The 21,743-nt window shown below is 40.0% G+C and overlaps 1 protein-coding gene across 1 annotated transcript in view; it reads right to left on the reverse strand.

The window, feature by feature from the left end:
* ANTXR1 (ANTXR cell adhesion molecule 1) overlaps positions 1-21,743 on the reverse strand; it is a 215,234-nt gene that overhangs the window by 176,500 nt on the left and 16,991 nt on the right. Inside the window, exons 2-3 of the mRNA XM_039239602.1 lie at positions 12,495-12,566; positions 7,275-7,346 (exon numbers count right to left, since the gene is read on the reverse strand). Of these exons, the coding sequence (XP_039095533.1) occupies positions 7,275-7,346; positions 12,495-12,566 (144 nt within the window). The remainder of the gene's footprint in view (positions 1-7,274; positions 7,347-12,494; positions 12,567-21,743) is intronic.

The raw sequence follows: 21,743 nt of genomic DNA on the forward strand, positions 1-21,743 counted from the left end.
GTGAATTACGGGACAACATGAAAAATTCTCTAAGAACTCAAAGTAAAATGATAAAGATTAAAAAATTATACTTAGAATACAAAAAAAGTTGAGAATAGATTTAAGAATCCAAAGGACAAAAGAAAAGTAATAATAAAAAATTACAGAAAAATATTTCTTAAGCTGGAGATATTTGTTATCAGATGGAAAGGCTCAAATCCTATACAAAGTATTATCCAAAATTAATGAAAGAACATACACCTAGATATCTTTTCCTGACTTTTTTTCATTCCAAAGATGAGGAAGTATTTTTTTTTTTACAAGCATCCATCCAGAAGCAGAAAACAGGCTACGCACAAAAGAGAAATGTACTAAATTGGCTTTTTTCTGTATGTAATGTAGAATAGAAAATATTCAAATTGGCATAGGGGTTATTGTCAGTAAATTTAGGGGAAAAGACAGTCAGAGTATAAGAACCTAAGTTCGGCTTGGAAAGCTTAATATTCACATACCTTTCAGGAAAATTTTGTCTGAAAAAAGATTCAGCCAACTAAGAAATTAAAAGATAAATCAGATAAAAATTTCAAGTACTGGAAAGGAATTATGTATGTGTATGTGTGTATGCGTATGTATTTATGAGACATAATGCAAATAATTCTTAAGAAATTCAGCAAGGAAGGGCGCCTCCGTGGCTCAGTTGGTTAATCCTCTGACTCTTGGTTTTGGCTCAGGTCATGATTTCATGGTTCCTGGGATCGAGCCCCATGTTGGGTTCCATGCTGACAGCACTGAGCCTGCTTAGGATTTTCTCTCTCCCTTTCTCTCTGCCCCTTCCCTGCTTGCGTGCATGCGTGCTCTCTCTCTCTCTCTCTCTGTGTCTCAAAATTAATAAATAAACTTAAAAAAGAAATTCAGTGAGGAGAATAAATATTACTTAATTCTTGCCATTATAAAGACAAGCAAAATTTATTGGGAACTGTTACTAGAATAAAAACTAAATTATACTTTTTCAAATTACTGGCGGAAAATTAAAATATCAAAGAAAGGTAAAAGATAAATGGATGGACAAAGATATAGCAGAAAAATGTTTTTTAAAATCTAAGCTTATCAAATTTTTTTTGACAAAGGACTTAAAAAGCATGGAAGGTGACAGAAACGTATTCTATGTTGATTAGAAATATAGTCCATAACGAAAACCCATGCGAACTAAACAATATGGCATAAATTATAAAGCAATGTGTTGGGGGCGCCTGGGTGGCTTAGTCGGTTAAGCGTCCGACTTTCGCTTGGGTCATGATCTCGCGGTTCGTGGGTTCGAGCCCCGCGTCGGGCTCTGTGCTGACTGCCAGCTCAGAGCCTGGAGCCTGTTTCAGTCTGTGGCTCCCTCTCTCTCGGACCCTCCCCTGCTCACGCTGTTTCTCTCTCTCTCTCTCTCTCTCTCTCCTAGAAATAAATAAAACATTAAAAATATATATATATAAAGCAATGTGTTGGAGATTCAAGTAAAGCAGTGCTGGTGGAAAGTTTAAAAAAAGATATTTGACAAATGTAATCAATATATTTCTTATATAAAAATTTTTATCTATCAAGTATCCATATGGTCTAATATCCATGGATGATAAATAAAATTTAATCACATACTAGTTAACCAACAAAAATTAATAAATTTTAAAAGTAGAAATTATATAATCCAGTAACTTAGAAAATAAAACAAACAAAAAAGAAACTCATTCACAATGGAAGGAAAACTTTAAAATGCCTAGGAAACTAATTAATAAACATTATGAGACCAATTTGAAGAAAACAATAAAACCTTAGTGACAGACATAAGTGAAGGGATATATCTTTAAATAAGAAAATATACACAATAAAATTGTAATGCCATTGTGCTAAGGTGGTTCTGTACTTTCCGTACAATTCAAGTGAAATTCCCAAGAATATTTTGGTACATTAAACAAATTATTTAAATTCCCATGGTAAACCAGGCAAACAAACAAACAAACAAAAAAAAACAAACTACTAAAGACCAGGGAGAATTTCATTCATGATTAGAAGTGAAGAAGGACTGGTCTTTCTGATGGTAAAACCAATAAAATTAGTGTGGCCTTAGCTAGGAACAGACAGAAATGCAGTGTATCAGAATAGAAAACACAACAGTGGATCCGAGTCTATGAAAGAATTTAATTTTTCAAATTGGTAGTAAATGATTATTCAGCAAATGATGTTGGAAAAACTGGCTAAGCACTTGGAGAAAAAGGATGGATCTTGGCCTTATACCTTACACCAGATGAATTTCTAGAAGTAGTGATCTACATGTAAAAAAAAAAAAAGTATAAAAAAGACTGTAAGTAAAAGTAGTTATAAAAGGACAATAGCAGCCCAATCACAATTATGAACACTGATGTTAAATTTCTAAATAAAATGCAAAACCAAAGTTCAATTCTACATTAAGATAATAATATATGACAACCAAGTGTTACAAGAAATGCAAGACTGATCCAATATTAAAAAATCTTTTAAATGCATTTCACTGTGTTAGTAGGTCAAAGAAAAAATATGGTCATCTTAATAGATGCCAAAAATGCACTTTATTAAGTTGAATATCTATTCCTGATTTCTTTTAAAGGAAGAGTTGGACTTCCTTGACATGATCTCATTCCAAATGATGAAACATCTGAAATATTTAAATCAAGATCAGGAAAAAGACTATCCAGGGAGTAAGTAGGGAATCATATGCAGTAGTAAACACTAAAACATTGTATTCCAATGGTACTTAAATTAATATTAGATCTTTTATTATGCTGTGGAAGAAACCTGAAAAATGTGTTGCAGTTTATCAATCATTTTGCAAACTGATGAAGCTATGAAATCTTGGAAGAGCAACATGATATAATGCAAAACACATGAGTCGGAATGATTCCAGAATCCAGAATCATGAAGCTAATTCTGCCACTTTTGTTATTTGACCATAGCAAGTTACCTAAAATCAGATTTTCAGTGTCCCTTATAAAATTAAAGTAATAGCAGGCAAGATGGAGTAAACTTCCTACTTGCTATCTCATCTCTCCTGGTGATTATTACCAAAACCTCTGAACAAAATAAGAAAGCAAATCAATAAGGACTCTGAAAAGTAAACAAAGCAGATGGATTGGGAAGAGTAGTTAAAACCTGGACAAATAACCCAGACAAGAATGAATTCCACATTTCCCCGCCTCTTTTCTTTCATGGCTTTAACCTGAAGGTGGGTCTCAGTCAGATGGTAGTGGCCTGAGAGGTCACCATATGTCCGCCCGCTCAGAAGGGGGGTTCCTGTGATTCAAAGAATGTGGAAAGAATCCCCACTTTCATTTCTCTTTGATTACTTCTAACTTTGCCCCATGGGTGACCTCAGTAGAGAACTACACGAGGCAACGTGGTAGCCAAACTCCAAGATATACCCCACTTTTCTTGCTAGAGGACTTGGAAAGGGCAGCCTCAGTAGGGAACATAGTGTGTGGGGAATCATGCAGAAGAGAGAGCTGAAGAAGGGGGTCCCGATAGTTCTGTGTATGAAGCTGTATAAGTCCTGGGCTTATCTCTGAGCTGCACATGTGTAGGACAGACTTCAAGTTGCTTAGCAAAGGCTTTGAAAACTGAACTGAAATAAAAACCACCACCCACGGAAGAAGAGATAGAACGTGTAGTCTGAAACTTGTGCAAACCAAGAAAAAAGATTAATAGTCTCCAGAGAATTTGAAAATGACTTGAGTCTGAACAACCTAATTTTAAAAATTTCTAGCATATAATCTAAAATTACTCGACATACAAAGCACCTAGAAAATGTGGCCAGTTCTCATGAAAGAAACAATTAAGATGGCAATCCTGAGCTTATGGAATTGTCAGAGAAAGAATTTAAAGCATATAAGGTTTATATGTTTATTTTATAGTTTTTATAAATTATTTTTTATTATTTTGTATTATAATTATATTACATATAGTTAATCTCATAAATATATATCTCATATGTAATCTCATTGTATATCTAATTATATGATATATTTATATGTTATATCTTATTATATATTATATATTTAAGTATTTATATATTTATCTTATAATTATGCTCCCATGAGGTAAAGGTAATTATGTTTGGAATAAATGGAAAAGATAGATGATCTCAGCAGAGGAATAAAATTTTTAAAAGGAATAAAATAGGTACTTTGGGACTGAAAATCACAATGTCTATGATAAATAATTCAATGGATGAGCTCAGCAGCAGGATGAAGATGACAGAGGAAGGAGTCTGTGAACATGAAGCCAGACCAACAGGAATGATCTAATCTGAAAAACAGCAAGAAGAAAGACTGGAAAAGAACTGAACTGACCTTCAGGCACATATGGAATCATATCAAAAGATCTAACATCTGTGTCACTGTTGTCCCAGAAGGAGAGGAGAAAGTGTTTGAAAATTGGGACAATTGGACAAAATTGTTGAAAAATAGGGTTGCAAATTTCTCAAATTTGATGAAAGACAAATTATAGATTCAAGAAGCTCAGCAAATCCAAAATAGGAAAAACTCAAAGAACCATGCCTAGACAGATCATAATCAACCTGCTGAGAGCTAAAGAAAAAATCCTGAAAGCAACTAATGATAAATAGTATATTCCCTATAAAATAATGAGACCCCATTAGAAATTGAACGGTTATATGAGGTTAACTAAGAAATGATATGTAAAGTGCTCAGCAGATAAAAGACACAAATGGTAGGTACTGTTCTTTGAATTGTAATTCCTTTACTACCTCTCAACATGCCATATTTATTTTCTATTGTATTTCTTCAGCCTTCCTGTGGTTTGCTTTATATGGATTTGATCCCAAGAACTGGATGCAAATACATCTTTGATATTATTTGTTTTGGTTTACCCACAATCTTTTGCTCTTGTGGAAAGGAGAGTCTCTCTGAATTCATGTCCTGTTTTTGAGCAAGTTTTTTTAACTTACGTGGTTCCTCAGTCAGTACATCGGTAAAATAAAGCACTTATTACTGTCTTCTAGGGATATTGTGAAGCTCAGATGAGATATAGAGAAAAACATAAACATTCCTGTGACCAATTAAAACGCTAGAAGTCACATCTGTCAGAAAAAGTACCATCTTGGAAGCTCTGAAAGCCCAATTCTTTTAGCAAAACTCATGAAAACGTATTTTGGAGAGAAAGGCTTATCCACATTTTTCCCTAGACTGATAAGGTTGGGGATATGTCAGTAATCCATTCAAGCTTTGCCAGCTGACCCATTGGTTAGGCCAAGCAGTCACCACATGAAACCCAAACAGCCTTTTTAGCAAGGCGTTTTTTGGCTGTTTGAGGCATATTCAGCCCTTAAATATTAAGTGCTGCTTCTAGCAAAGTGGAGATCCTAACCTCTGTGTTCTCCTTGGTACAGGAAACTAGGAGTGATGAAGTTAAGGCATAAAACATCAGATTCAAATGAAAAACATTGGACTCAGATGACTAATTTGAACAAGCATAACCAAACCTAGCATAACTAAGTGTTTTAACAACATTTATAAATCTGTGACTTCCTCGGCTGCCCTCCCCATTTCCCAGAGGCTGTGAGCAATAGCACACAAAATACCCACAAGAGATGTGAGATCTAGGTCTTTGGGCCAAACTCAAGCATGGAGTGAATGGAGTCAGCACGAAGCAGTACCGGGCAGCCTGGGTTGTAGGAGGATGTGGAGAATGGGTGAGAAGGGAGTCTTCTCTGAATAAAAGGCATCTCTGCATAAAGGATGTCATCATGTAAAGACTGAGAGAGAGTAGGAGTCTTTCATGGGCTACAGACACTTTCTCTAAGCTTCTTAAAATCCTTGGCCAATAGTGACGGAAAATCTCACACATTTCTTGGGCTCTAGGATTCTCTGTTTAACAGAAGGCAGCAAGAGAGACTGCAAAGAATGTGGGGCCCACATCTAATGTGAGTTCTGTTAGGTATCCTTAGGAATACAATATGGCCTCAGTTTCTTCTTCCGTTAATAGGAAATAAGAAACCCCTGTTTTTAAAATGGGGCTTCAAATGGCATGCATGAATAATAGATACGAGAAACAGGACTTGAAAACTTCTATATGGTACAGAGTATTCTTTTAGGTACACACAGGAATCAAAATGTGGAGAGAAACGAGGACTAACTCAGACTTGCTGTGTTAGCGCAAAATCCAGAAAACCTTACTCTATCTTGTTAGACCTATTCTGATTTCTTGAAGAAGAACGTTATAAAGTCTCCCTGTCCTCTGTGCTTGCCTTTCCTCCTTTCCCTCTCCTTACACATCCATATGCAAGTCTGCCGATAGTCCCACATGTGTCTCCCTGACCCACCCCATGGTGTAGAATTCTCTCATGTCACTACTGCACTTTTTAAAAAAGTGGACAAAGGTGTTACTAACTCAAGAAAACTGTTATCTCCACTCCCAACATACCTTCCTAACTACAAACAAATGGCCTGTCTCTATTTCTTCGAGTTTTCACGGGTAAGTGGTAAAACCCCAGATAACATCTTTGTTGAGCTATGTCTACGTAATCCTTCTACGCCAACAACATTTTGCCACACCTGATTCAAATTTCCTTTTATATCGTGGTACCATAAACCCTCCCTTTCTATTCCCTGCCTTGGTAATTATGTTTAATAATATCTCAAGTTCTTACTTCTCTCATAGTATGCTTATTATATCTCCGAAATCTTAATCCAAAACCAAATCTAATTTAAATAAATGAAACTATAACCCCCCCAAGGATTTGGCCTGCTAACATTCTGCTTGAAGTTAGCAAACTGAGTTGCCAATCAAACGTAAGACTTACCTTAATGTGATTTAGTCATTTATGGAATTTCACCAACATCAGGAAATTCTATCAGTCGTCACAGAGTAAACTAGCAGATGGGTCAATGTACAATGTTCAAGACTTCAGTGGAAAGAGAGAACTATACGATTAAAATGACTGATGGGGTACTTGGGTGGCTCAGTCAGTTAAGCGTCTGACTTCGGCTAAGATCATGATCTCTCAGTTCTTGAGTTTGAGCCTCCTGTCGGGCTCTATGCTGACAGCTCGGAGCCTGAAGCCTGCTTCAGATTGTGTCTCCCTCTCTCTCTGGCCCTCCCCTGCTTGTACTCTGTCTCTTTCTCTCTCTCAAAAATAAATAAACATTAAAAAATTCTAAATTTAAAATGGCTGCCAGTCAAAGCCGGCACTAGGGCACAAATACCAGAACTACCCAGGAAACGGTGGGCTTTTTAGTGACAGGGAAGGGAAGCATCCTTACCTGTCTTCTGTTAGCTTCATTAAGGTTGTTCCTCGAGTGGAGAAGACAATAAAGGACATTCTTAGCTGTGGGCTGGAAAGAAAAAGAAATTCTATTAGGGCAAATAGAAAGACTACAGAATGCCATTTCCTTCCAGTGGTCTTCCCTGTTTTTCCTTTTCTCTCACAGCCGCCAGGGCTGAGGACCTACAACCCTAAGAGAGACTGCGGCTGGTGTCGCAAGTATTCAGCCAGCAGCGGACTCGAAGCTGTGGACCAGGGGGAAGATCTGCATTGTCTTCCTGGAGGCTGTTTCTGACCTGACACCACCACTCAGTGAGGGCAGACGACAGGTAGAACAGCTAACATTCATCACTGCCCCGTGCTCTGTCTGAAGAAGTGTGGCCCTGGAAGATGGCTGGTCTGCATGACGTTTATACAAAGGGGTCCCCGATAGGTAAAACTTGATAGCGTCTCCACAGCAGTCAGGTGTATCCTTTAACGAGGGGAGTGGCCGAAGCTGTCACAGCTTGGTGCCATCAGCCACTAAGATCCTACCACAAAACTCTCTTTGCTCTGCAAGCAGAATCACCATCAACTTTTAATTTCTGCTCGGTTTCCCAAGGAGGTATCCTATGAGGAGAGAAGGCGCTGGTGGGCCACAAGAATATCTATTCCGCTTGGTAGTTTTATACTTCTCATTATTAATGAACACGGTAGCAAGGCTTGTATATGGCAGTGCTCAGAAGCTCTGTCTTGAGCAAAAAATCCACTCTTGGAGAGAGAACAACTCTCAGCTGAGGACCAAATGTGCTTCTCTGTCTGCAAGATGGACTGTCCAGAGGGGCGCCTGGGTGGCTTAGTCGGTTAAGCATCCGACTTTCGCTTAGGTCAGGATCTCGCGGTTCATGGGTTCGAGCCCCGCGTCGGGCTCTGTGCTGACTGCCAGCTCAGAGCCTGGAGCCTGTTTCAGTCTGTGACTCCCTCTCTCTCTGACCCTCCCCTGCTCACGCTGTCTCTCTCTCTCTCCTAGAAATAAATAAAACATTAAAAAAAAAATTAAAAAAAAAAAAAAAAAGATGGACTGTCCAGAAATAACAAAAGCAAAACAGACATTTAAAAAAAAAGAAAGAAAAGAAAAGATGGGGCGCCTGGATGGCTTGATCAGTTAAGTGTCCCACTTTGGCTCAGGTCATGATCTCATGGTTTGTGAGTTCAAGCCCTGCATCGGGCTCACTGCTCTAAGTGTAGAGCCCACTTCAGATACTCTGTCCCCTTCTCTCTTCACTCCTCCCCTGCTTATGCCTTCTCTTTCTCTCTCTCTCAAAAATAAACATTTAAAAAAGAAAAGAAAAGGTGGACTATCAGACTGTAGTGGATTTACCAGTAGAGTGCTGTCTGTCATGGGCTCTCTCTGGCGAGGGCCAGTTGGTTCATCTGTCACAACATCAACCTGTTCCTTCACCATGCGGTGGCCCCCATCCCTGATCTGGCCCCAGATCTTATAGTTCCCACCTCCTCCAATGTTTCCTAAACCTGCCACCTTTCCACTTCTTAGCTTAGGACCTTGCCCTCAAATTATGTGACCACTACAATTTTCTGGCTGGTGACCTTGTCGTCACCATGCTTTGTTCCAGTTCATGCTACACACTGCTTCCTGAGCTATTTTCCTAAAATATAAATCAGACCTGTCACCCATCTGCTGTAAAAATCTCCAACAGCTCCTACTGCCTCTAGGATAAAGCCTACATTCAATACCATATGTCTGATGTATCTTTGGACCCCTTATCACGGCGTTTAATACTTGGTAGGAGCCCAAAGAGTATGTGGTGAATTGAATGCTGGTATCTTGAAAGAGACCTGGGTTCTGTGTCCATGACACAATTCTGCCTATTACCACCTCACTGCGGCTAATCAGCAAAACACCATCATTATCATAGTAATGTAATAACGGCCCACTTTGTCAAGTGCTTACTATATGCCAGGCACTATTGTAAGTGGTGTGAACGTATTATCTCATTAAACCAGTAACAACTTTATGAGATCAGTACTATTATTATTCCTATTTTCCACAAAAGGAAACTGAGACTCTGAGGACAAAGTAATTTTCCCAAGGTCACACAGTGGGAAAGTAGTGGGTCTGAGACTTAACACCAAGCTCCTAGTTCTAGAACTCGGGCCCTTAAACACCTTATTATACTGCCTCTTATGTATAGAGTTCAGCTCTAGAAAAAATGAATTTGAAATGTGGGTAATGTAGGGCTCCAAGAGGCAACTGGTATGTTTGATATATGAGCCTTGGCTAGAGCCATGATTTGGGAGTCTGGGGCATACTGACAGCAGTGGAATTGTTCCAAGACAGTGTCAGCAGCGAGAAAGGAAGTGAGCCAAATCTAGAACCAACACCAACATTTAAAGGCCTGGGTCTAGTCAGTGAGATGAAAGGAGAACCAGAAGGTGGAGGAGAGAATTTCAAGGGGAGGGAACTTAATCAAACGAGCTCCTGTATCCCGCAGAAGGAGCACTGCAAGACACTCACTGTCTTTGTCCTCTTAAGGCATTACTTAAGGACTTTGACGAGAGCAAGCAGGTGGGGAGGGTGGGGATGAACGCCAGATGGCAGTGGGTTAAAGAATGAATACGAAGTAAGAATATGGAGATATTGAGTCTTCAAAGATATTTGAATAAGAAACCAGCAAAGAAATAGGTATTTATAGGATCTATAGAGGAATATATGGAGATTTGTTATTTTCTGTTTTTTAAAAAATTTTTTCCAAATATGGGCAGGAGAGATTTGTTTATGTCTATTGATGTAGAAATGGCAGAGAAAAATACAAGAGAAAAACAAAGACCTGGGGAAGATTGGAGACAATGGGATAAAATGGAGGGGTCACCATCAAAGGGGGAATACTTGAACCTCAGAGATAAGGGGAAGGACACCCCTGCATCTTTTTCAAAATGTTTTTTTTTTTAATTTATTTTGAGAGAGAGAGAGAGAGAGACAGCATGAGCAGGGGAGGGTCAGAGAGAGAGGGAGACACAGAATCCGAAACAGGCTCCAGGCTCTGAGCTAGCTGTCAGCACTGAGCCCAACGGGGGGCTCGAACCCCCGAACCGCGAGATCATGACCTGAGCCAAAGTCTGACACTTAACCGACTGAGCGACCCAGGTGGTCCCCCTGCATCTTTTAAGAGTAGGACTGGAACTTGAGGTAATCACTTTTCTGCTATTCCCAGGGTTCTTGGTGAAACAGGAGGTGAAGTTCTTTGCTGAGAGTGATGGGTGAGAGGCATGGGTTGGGGTCTTGAAGGAAACAGAGAAGAGTGAATAAACAAAACTCATTCATTCTTTTTCAGAATCCACCCATTTATTTAAAAATATTGATTGAGCATGTACTATGTGTCAGGGACTATTATAGGCACTTGGGCTGCAGCAGTCAAAATACAGTCCCTGAATCTTGGAATCTGCATGACAGTGATGTCTTGGTGCTGTACCCTGAGGGGGGTCCATATCCAGAAAGGCCAGAGGAGACAACCAGAGGAAAGTGTCTTGTGGTCTGGATTAAGCCATGTCAACTTCTCTGGTTCTCAGTTTCCTTATCAATAAAATGAAAGGATTGGGTTAAGTGGTCTCTTAGTTTCCCCAACCCCTACCTCTCAGTGTCTTTGATTCTAAGACTTTGAGGCATCTGGAATTGTTGAAGGAACAGCGAAACAAGAAGTGCTGAGTGGCCACTCTAAGCCAGGTACTGGGCTAGTTGGTTTGCACATGTTTTCTCCTAATTTTCACATGCAAACCAGGGTTCAACCACGGTGAGTCAATTGCTATGGTTGCACAATGGAGCTTGGATTCAAGTCCACATCTGCCTAACTTCAAAGCCCATTCCAGTAGACTCCTCTGCTTCAGAAAGAACAGAAGACCAGAAGGGCAAATAGAAACAGAGTAGGTACTGTCAAGTGTCTAGGGGCAGATTTGTTTTATATCACTCCAAAGGATGTAATGGACATAATGGACGGGAGTATCGGAAAGGACATGTTGCCTCAACAACAAAAAGGCTTTTCTGGAAACTGGAACTGTCTAACTATTGGGCTGTCTGCCTCCAAAGGTAGCAGTTTCTCACCAGAGCTATTCAAGTTAAGGGTAGCAAGTGCCTCTTAGGATAGTTTGGGAAGTCGTTTTCAGTTGTAAGCCTCTACAATTCTTTCAAATACTTTGCTTTTAATATCACTCATGTATTTGCTTCTTTCCCCTTCCTCTCTCTCCTCTTGGCATCTGCTTTTCCTAAGCATCTGGGTTTAGATGCTGCCTACTGCAGCTTCTAAATTTTGGCATCACAGAGAGGACACATCCTAACCCTTCCCCTCCAATCAGGTAGGCAGGTAAGAGATCAGTAACTGAATTCGGAGGGAATGCATTTGTCATTATATTGGTCTCAGGGGACAATTTGTCTTCAGAGATAAAGAATTTTATTTAAAGAAGTTTACAGTTATTCACATGGGCTGGAAAACTCTACCAATGTCATGACACAGGAGTGGGGCTGCTTTAGAGTTCACGATGATCAGAACAATTTTACCAAAGACCTTGACAAGTGGCTTCAAGCACATCCATGAAAGCTGTCACAGCTGTGTCATCCCTCAGAGGCTGTATTCAAGGAGGGTAAAATGACCTCCTTTCCTTTACCAGGGGGAATCTATACTTACTGGAAAGTAGGACCTCTGAGGCTCTGCAACATTTATAGTGCAGTTCAAAACTGCATTGTCCTCCCTTGGAAAGTGGGGTAAAGAATGCTCGGAGAATTCTACCTGTTGGGACACACAGCCAGGCTGACCAACATGGTGGTTTCCTTGGGACTGAGGAGAGCTCACAGAATGTGCCATTTTCAGCGCTGTAACAGGGAAAGTTCTGGGCACAATGGAATGAATTGGTCACCTTTCACCCTACACCTTTTACACCTGAGTCCAGCTAGAATAAGCCAAATGGCCCAGTGTGATGCACTGTGAAAGAAAATGTTAATGATCCTTCTGGAAGAATATATTGTTCCATGAGAGAGACAGCAGTAAAATTTTGGTCTTACAACCAAATCAGGGTCCTTCTGCAAACATAAAGCCAAAAGTTATTCTAATACAAGTCAAGTCTCTGGTTGAAGATCTGAGAGTCTACTTTTGTCAAAAAACATGCCCAAAGTAGTTAGTAATTAGGCTAGTTTTACTCATGGCAGTGCACTATACATTGTATTTCTCACCTGATGAATTTATGAGCCAACTGTTCCACAAAGTAATAGATTTCATTCCAGTGGTGCAGCACACTTCCTGACCTAGGAAAACAAAAGCAGATGGTACTTAATCAGGTGTTCATTCATCTTTACCTTGTATCATTTCTCTTTATGTTCTATAATTTTACATTCAACCTATACATTAACTGGGCTCATTATCAGAAGCTTCTATAACTTTGGAAATCATTTGAAAGGTGTTTAGACTCGGCTCAGTTCATGATCTCATGGTTTGTGAGTTCGAGTCCTACATCGGACTCTGTGCTGACAGCTCAGAGCTGGAGCCTGCTTCAGATTCTGTGTCTCCCCTTCTCTCTGCCCCTCCCATGCTCTGTCTCTCAATAATAAATAAACAGTAAAAAAAATTTTTTAAAAGGAAAAGATGTTTAGACTCAATGGGAGCGTTCTTTTTTTTTGTTTGTTTGTTTATTTTATTTTATTTTATTTTTTTTACAAATAGTTTATTGTCAAATTAGTTTCCACATAACACCCAGTGCTCATCCCCACAAGTGCCCTCCTCCATGCCCATCCTCCCCCCCCCCCCCCCACCCTCCTCAGTTTTTGTCAGCATTCAAGAGTCTCTCATGGTTTGCCTCTCTCCCTTTCCCCCACCATTTCCGCCCTTCTTCTTCCCCTTGTTCCTCCGTCAAGTTCCTCCTAATCCTCCTATACGTGCAAACATATGATATTTGTCCTTCTCTGCCTGACTTATTTCGCTCAGCATAACACCCTCAAGGTCCATCCATGTTGCTACACATGGCCAGATTTCATTGTTTCTCATTGCCATGTAGTATTCCATGGTATAGATAAACCACATCTTCTTGATCCATTCATCTGTTGATGGACACTTAGGCTCTTTCCATGTTTTAGCTATTGTGGAGAGTGCTGCTATGAACATTGGGGTAGAAATGCTGATGCATAGGAGCACATGTACCTCAATGTGAGCGTTCTTGAAAATTGTGTTAAAGAACCTCCCTTCCCTCCCTATTCCCTCCCCCTCCCACCCCTTCTACCCCCACCGCACATACTAATGCACTAAAATAATCCCTGGGCCTACCCAGATTCACAGGTAGGTTTCAAATCTTTAGGAAACCATTGTTTTTGTGCTATTTAAATTATTCATCGATTAGGGAAGAAAAACAATTCCAGTTTATTTAAAAGAGATTAGCACAAACTAGATGCCCGAACACACGAAGACAGACAAATCCCCCTCTTCAAAGAGACAAATTTCATTTGTAAATAACAGATGCAAAATCTCTAAATAAAATGTTAGCAAGACAGATCCAGCAGGAACTCAAAAGAATAATAATTAATTAACCAAGAGAGTTTATTTCAGGAATGTAAGAATGGTTGAACATTTAAGAACATTTAATGTAACTATTCATACTAATAAAAAAAAAAACCAAGAGAAAGTATACAGCCTTTCATTATATTAAAAAGGAATCTTCCTCCTAAAAAAGAGGGAAACATTCTCTAGGACATATGGAATTACAGAATTTTAGATTTGGAAGGGAGCTTCTTTATTTCTCAAGATTGACTTCTGTTTTATGAATACCATTTATTACCATTTCAACTCAGCTTGTATTTTCCACAATGCCCATACCCAGTCTGTTGCAGTGACGTCATTGCAGGTTTTTATGTTCTAACTCATTCTTTCTGTAGCTACGATGCCACTTTCCTTTCACCTGGGATATGTTTCAGCTGAGCGCTGCATTTCTGACTGTCACTGTATTAATTGTTGAGATTAAGAGTTTGTTCCTTCTACCCTGACATTTTGTACAGTTTCCACTGGTTTCAGATTACTTTTAGTTTTTATTCACTCATTTGCTTTAATTTTAACTTCTAAAGAGATATTTGTTGCTATTCTTTCCTTTGTTTCAGGCTATTCTATAGATTTTTTAATGTTCTTATTTTTATTTTTTTAAGATAGAGAACGCACACAGGGAGGCGCAGAGAGAGAGAGAGAGAGAGAGAGAATTTCAAGCAGCTCCACAATGCAGAGCTCATTGCGGGGCTCCATTCCATGACTGTGAGATCATGACCTGAGCTGAAATCAACAGGTGGATGCTCAACCGACTGAGCTACCTAAGGCACCCCTATTCTACAGATATTTAAGATGATTCTGTACAATAGATTTTGTGCCCAAGAATAACCCAAGAATTCTCATTCTTATTGAGTGTATTCCATCTCTATAAGGAGAATTTATTTGTCTGCTCCACATCCAAAAATAATATGTTTATCTGACCTGAAGAAAGGAGCATGATATATTATGGTCATACAGTGAAAGACTCGTATCATAAGGCCATCTCATTTTCCCCAACTTAGTATATAACTTCAATTCTAGGAAATATTCTGAAAAGATGTTTTGTAAAACTCAAAAACTGACTTTAAAAATGAAATGAAGATTAAAAGTCTAAAAATAATCAAAGAATTGCAAAAAAGAATAATAAAGCTAGAAAGCTTGCCCTATCCAATATAATGACCCCATATGCATGACACGTAAAATAACTGTGGAGCCAATGGAGTAGAACAGAGAGCCCAAACCTCAATCTACAGGAGGTCTTGCTATATAGTGAAAAAGGGGATTCAAACTGAGGACAGAGAACTAACCCTTTAATACACGATGTTATGACTGTGGATTTCTAACTGGAAAAAAAAACGGTTAGATCAGTGTCTCATACCAAATGTAACCCTAGGTGTATTAAAACCTAATGGGAAAAACAAAACTTTAAACCACTGAGTGAATTATAGAAGGAGACTTTTATGTCCTTAGGTTAGTGAAGAGTTTCTTCAGCAAGGTACAGAAAATAGGAATTATTTTTTATGAAAATGATAATTTTGACTACCTGAACCATCTACAATTCTGAATGACAAAATGATACTATAAACAGGTTCAAAGACAAGAAAAGAATGAAAAAAGATGTCTGCAACAAATAAAAAATGCAAAATTTTGTGTCCAGGATATGTAAATAATTGGTACAAGTAAATATTAAAAAGGCAAACAGTAGGGGTACCTGGGTGGCTCAGTTGGTTAAGGGTCCAACTTCAGCTCAGGTCATGATCTCATGGTTTGTGTGTTTGAGCCCTACATTGGGCTCTGTGCTGACAGCTCAGAGCCTGGAGCCTGCTTCAGATTCTGTGTCTCCCTGTATCTCTGCCCCTCCCCCACTCGTACCTTGTCTCTTTCTGTCTCTCAAAAATGAATAAATGTTAAAAAAAATTTTTTTAATTTTAAAAAGGCAAACAATAGAAAAATAAACAAAGGATCAGAGCACACAATCCCCTAAAGGATAGTAAATCAGCATTTGAACATTTAACTCTTCTAGTTAATACAGAAATACATATTTAAACAATTGTTTGGGGAAGAACAAGAAATTTCCTCTGGTGGCAGCATAGAGCCCTGCAGAGTTGAGAGTGAGGTGATGGGTAGATGGAAAAAGGAATCTGGGTGAGGAGGGGGTCCTCTCAAAAATAAACCTTTTCCAGTAAACCTTTTCCATTCTAGGCTCTCAGCCTTTATACATATTCCAGCTGCTTGGGACACTCCATGTCCACACTGGCTAACTCTTACTCATTCTTTAAGACTCAACTCAGTCTCTACCTCTTGCCTTTGACTAACACAGATGGGGCTCATTGCCCCTGCCCCATGCTCTCAGGGCACCATGTACATCTCTCAGTCATTATTATATGCTGTGTCTGTGAGGGATTTAGGGATTACTTGCCGCTCCAGCATCAACCTGTTTGTTCAGTGGAAGAATGAAGAGCATGGAAAGAAGCCTCGATTGCTCAAGGAAGCCTCTTGATCTTCTGCCAGCTGGACATCAGCACTTCTGCCCTCATTTAGATAAACACTCTCAATTTGGTACTCAGACAGCTCCAGCCAATTCCTGTGACTCTGTGTGAACCTGAGGAGCCTTCCCATATGGGCCAACTTTAGAGCACAGCTCCTTGGTGAATGGACCTACCTAATCATCAACAGAAGAACCTAATGGTGTCTCCCAAGAGCTCACCAGAACTGCATATCCTATAGTCCTGGGATTTAAAGCTTTGGAAATCCTCTTTCATTAGAATCCAGGACATCACTCTGGACAGGATTCACTTGTATACTTCAAATCTCAAAGACTGCTCCTGGCTGCTTTCCTTCAGCCATGGGGCAAATGGTCTGGTCCTGGGGTTACTGGTATGAGCCAATGCTATGTAAGTGCCTCAGAAGAGGCAACACATAACTGGTGATAAGCCATAGTCCGATCTAGAAATCTACAACTCCTTTCCACTGGAGTCAAGGGATTCCTTGAACACTGGTCATCTGTGCCCTCTTCTCAAATGTAGTGTTGTGCATTGGCTCATAAGACCAAGACAAGGGCTATCTGCGGGGTAGTGTAAGATGCCTAATGATTAGAGAGGAAGCCTCATACCTCCTTCATCCCAGGTTTGATTTTCACGTTAGTAGAGAAATCCTACAATGTGGGAATTCTGCAGGAGGAGGAGGCAGAGTGTTGGTGAAATAGGGATTGAATCAGAATTGAGGGGCTATTCTTGGATGCTTAACTAAGAAGCAGAGGTTTGGAGTAAATTCTCAGGTTACCATTTCTTTGTTTTCAAGGATTGTCCTCATTTAACAGATACAAATCTATTTGCATTCCTTTACTTAAATAGGATCACTCAATAATAGCTCACACTTTCACACTGTTTGTCTTAAAACATTCCTTTTTCACGATTCTTCTCTCTGACATGGAAAACGTACAGAATTTGGTATTCATGTGATTTGTTGATGCTACGTATAAGGGGAAGATCTGAGAAATTACCTCGGGTGTTAAAGAAAAGTCTGTATCTATCTGGAAACCTTCTTGCTAATGGGTAGGGACTATATTTTCTTAAGAAAATAAAATGAGACCCCTAAGACAAAACTGGAGGCAAGGAGATATTTGATAGGCTTGCTTCTCCTATCCCAACTCTGCTAATAATTGCCCTGAGACTGTTGAGGTGTGTTGTTTCATACTTACACATGATCACTCCTTATGCAATTATATAAGCCTTGACCAAAATATACCTTTTTGGGGGCACACTTGAAATGTACCTAGTCTGTTAACACCTCAAGTGTGGGTAAATATAACCTAAGATTCTGGAACCAAACTGGTTTTGTCTTCTCTGGGTTACCATGGGATCCCAAGGGGTCTAACCTACTCAAGGAGCAGAGGAATATAGGATTATCTATTTCTGTACCTTGGAATCCTTCTAGTCCTTATTACTGAGTCTTCTTAACTGGTGCATGCACACTTTGTCCCACCCCAAGGTCATATTATCCCTTGGGAAAGGAAAGAGCCCCATGTCAGCTGCTTATAGTTTTAGCATGGAGGTGAGCTTGTTGCGGGTACTGCTCATAGTTCTTTAACCCAAATCTGCAGGAGCCAAAGGCTTACCTTCCTGGTGCCACAGTCCTGCTCCCTGCCTCATCGCCACCCACTGGTCATAGCTAGACTTCCTAACCCTGAACTCTAAATACCTCATTCATGGGTCCTCTGGAAACTATCCATGGTGACCTCATCCAAACTTCTGTCTTTCTCCCACAGGGATAGATATGTTAGGATAGATATGGGTCTTTGACTCAATTTGAACTTTCTGTTAAAAGATGCATGTCTCACTTGTACTTTGCCTTATAAGTTGGTTTTCTGGTTTGGAATATGCTCTAGTAGGTACTCCCAGAACAATCAACACAGGGTGGTGTGTCCATAGTTGGATCATTGGCTTCCTCTCAACCCTGAGAGGATTAAGTGGATTCCTGGTCACAGCCAGAAGTAGGGTGTTAGATGGGGAAATGGCAGAGAGTGGATTCAATTCCAGTTTCCATCCACCCTATGATGTGTAAAACATTGCAAATAATTGTACCAACCTATTTAAGAGTTAATGATCTTAAAATCCCAGCTATGGAGTCTTGATGTTCTCTTCAGGCAGTAATGGCTCACCCAGGCTTTGTTACCAAAGCTCCAAGGTAGAAATAAAAACTGCTTCTTACCCAGATATATGCAGTACTTGCAAATGTTTCATTGGACTCTGTTATGGGCTTTTAAAAAACTGTTTTTAAGACAGCCATTGGCGAACTTTAGTCACAGACAGCTGAAATGTCCATGTTCTAGAAAATCAGCAGATGTGAAAGGTCCCTGATATTTGACTCAATTAAATCTTAATTCAAATACGATTCTAGCCCCTTAAGATTTCCATAATCCAGTTGGGTATCAGGATAATGTGGATTCAGGCTCCTTATTGGGATTTTGTGCCTTGGTTCCACAAATATAAGTCAGCAAAATTTGGAATTCAAGGGGCCTCCAGAAATTCTGCTTGAACACACTCCTACAGAGTTCTGTGCTTGAAGGTCCATTTAATATACTTGGGTCTACTCAAACTCAGAGTCAATGCCTTCCCACACCACTTTCTGACTTGACTTTGAGCAGGGTTTCCCAGATCATTGGATGGCAAAAGCACCAGTCCTCACTACTAGCTCCACAAGAAGATAACTGTTGGGAGGCAGCTCCGAAGTTTACTCATTTTTGTTTTTCTATGCCCTCTCCAATGTTTGGAACATAGTAAGAAGTCAACAAACTTTTGTGACATTGCATTCACTATGAGTTCTCAGCAAGGGATTTCACACATAACCTAGCATTACCCTCAGATTACTGCTCAATTACTTCCAAAGGTCTAATATGCAAAGAGTAGGAGCAAAATAAGAACTCTAAATCTCATTCTGATTTGTTTTCTGAAATACATTCTTTTGTGCTTATGTGAGTTTCCCAACCTCCCTGTGGTTAAGCTCCTTAGAAAACACAGGCTCTTTCCATTAGCCACACACACAACCAGAGTCAGAAAGAATCAAGTGGGCCAAACTGAATTTAAATTGTCCCCCCTTCTTTTGCACGAGAGTTAGAATAAGGCAAAAGGGAAAACAGAGCTTGTATTTGAAGCCATCACCCACAAGTCTTTTAATCCTGGAAGAGAGTTGCTCTAACGATAGAAATTATAAAACCATCAGTCCCACTTTTCCTTAGCTCCACCCAGCTGAGGTCACTGATGTCCTAAGTGACCCACCCAGGTCCCCAGCTAATCCTGGAAGGGTGCGCAGGCTCAGGCGCCACTCAGTGGGACAAGCAGTTAGTTCCTCCATCAAAGGCCCAGCGTTCATTGTCCCCCTCCCTCTGGCTCCCCAGCTTCTCCCTTGGCTTTCCTCATTCCTCCTAACCTCACAATGCACTCAAATTGGCTGGAGCCCGAAACCCAGCCCAGGCCTTATCCTCCTTTTACTGACGGGGGTCATGGCCAAGCCTACCCCAGGCTTAAAAAGCTTGACCTTGACTCTTGCCTTTATTCCAACTTCTTCAGATACCAGTCCAGACCCAAACCAAGAGCACTGCACTTTGAGTTTGGGGGCTCCTGTCTGTGTTGTGGAGACCCCAGCCCAGGACGCCCAGCCCCACCCTACTGACTTGTGAGGAATTTTCCCTTTAGTCAATCTGACTGATGGCTGTAAAAACAATGACTTTCAAGCTGCAGAATGCAACCTATTAGTGATTTGGGAAATCGTTTTGGTGGGATGTTGCCAGCATTAAAAACAAATTGAAACAGAATGGAACAGAAATATTAGGATCTACTGCATGCTGTAATAGAAAGTAATTCTGTGTGAAACTTTTGGTCAATTATATGTAATATGATAGATGGGTAGATAGATAGATGTAAACTGTATTTTCTCTTGTGAATCAGAACAAAAGGATATTATAGCAAAAAAATGTACTCCCTTCACTTCAGTTAATTTGCCTTTTCCAGCACACACACACACACACACCAGGAAAAATCTAAAATATTATCTGATATCAACTTTTCCTATGTTTGGTGCAAATTTACACAAAACTATAGTTGTTAGGAAAACAGAAACTGGTTAGCTGTCCAAAAGGTATCTCCCCATTAAAATGAACACCAAGACGTGATAGGTGAGACACCCCCCCCCCAGGTTACCAGGCAAAGCCACCAATGTGGTCTGTGGGTGACCACTAGGTGACCATGACCAGACAAGGACAGCAGTGTGGCTGCCAGGGAAGTCAGAGGCCCCCTTTGTGTGCATGCCATGAGGACACAACAAGGCATGTGAGTGAGAGAAGTGGAGGGCAGGGATGGACAAAACCTCAAACTTGATTTACTGACTTTTAATTCTTGCACTGGGCTAAGATTTCTAGTTTGGAAAAAAAGTTGTCTCCTCTCGTCACCACACCTGCACCCAGCAGGAGGGTATTTCGTGGATTAAAAAAGCAGCTTTAAATTATTTTCTATATATCCAAGTATAGTGAAAATGGGTTTTTTTCTACCCTGGGATTCATATATTTGGAATTACTGCATTTCTTTATACAGAAATGTGGAACAATTTACTCTTGAGGCTGTTCAGATCAGCAGTTACAAGCACCGACTTGGTGAGTGCCCATGTAAGTTCAAACTCCTGATGTGAATTCAAACTCCTATTCTTCCACTTTCTAGTACGACATTTGAACGAGATGTTTTGCTTTCTTACGCTTCAGCTTCCTCCTTTATACCATGGGGATAATAGTATCTATCTCATAAGGATTGTTTTAAGAATTAAACCTAATGATCTTAAGGTGCTAAGTATCTTGCCTGGAACGCAGTGAGCACAAAGGACATGGTAGCCGCTCTAACTCCCTTCCTGAGATCATGATTATTAAAGTCCCTGCGGTAAGACCTGAAGTGCTCGTTTTCTTATCTATCACCGACACCTGGGATTACCTCTTTCTGAAATATCTGTAAGTTTTATAGATGAAAATGGATCTTCACTGCAATTTTTATTTGGATGGACTTACAGATTTGCCACAGACTTTTTTTCATATTTATTGTTCACTTTTTGTTTTTAAAACATTGAGTATCAATTAGCGTTCTTTTCTCTTTTTTTTTTAATGTTTATTTTTGAGAGAGAGAGACAGTGCGAGTGGGGAAGGGGCACAGAGAAAGAGAGTCACGGAATCCGAAGCAGGCTCCAGGTTCCGAGCTGTCAGCACAGAGCCTGACACAGGGCTCAAACCCACAGTCTAGGAGATCATGACCTAAGTCGAAGTCCAACACTTAACTTAACCCACTGAGTCACCCAGGAGTCCTTTAAAAATCAAGGACCAACTACATAATTTGCAGAAATCAGCACAAAATGAAAAGGTTAGCCTCCTGTTCAAAAATTAT

Source organism: Hyaena hyaena, unplaced genomic scaffold (assembly GCF_003009895.1).
Source record: "Hyaena hyaena isolate Hyena2069 unplaced genomic scaffold, ASM300989v1 scaffold_158, whole genome shotgun sequence".
Lineage (NCBI taxonomy): Eukaryota > Metazoa > Chordata > Mammalia > Carnivora > Hyaenidae > Hyaena > Hyaena hyaena.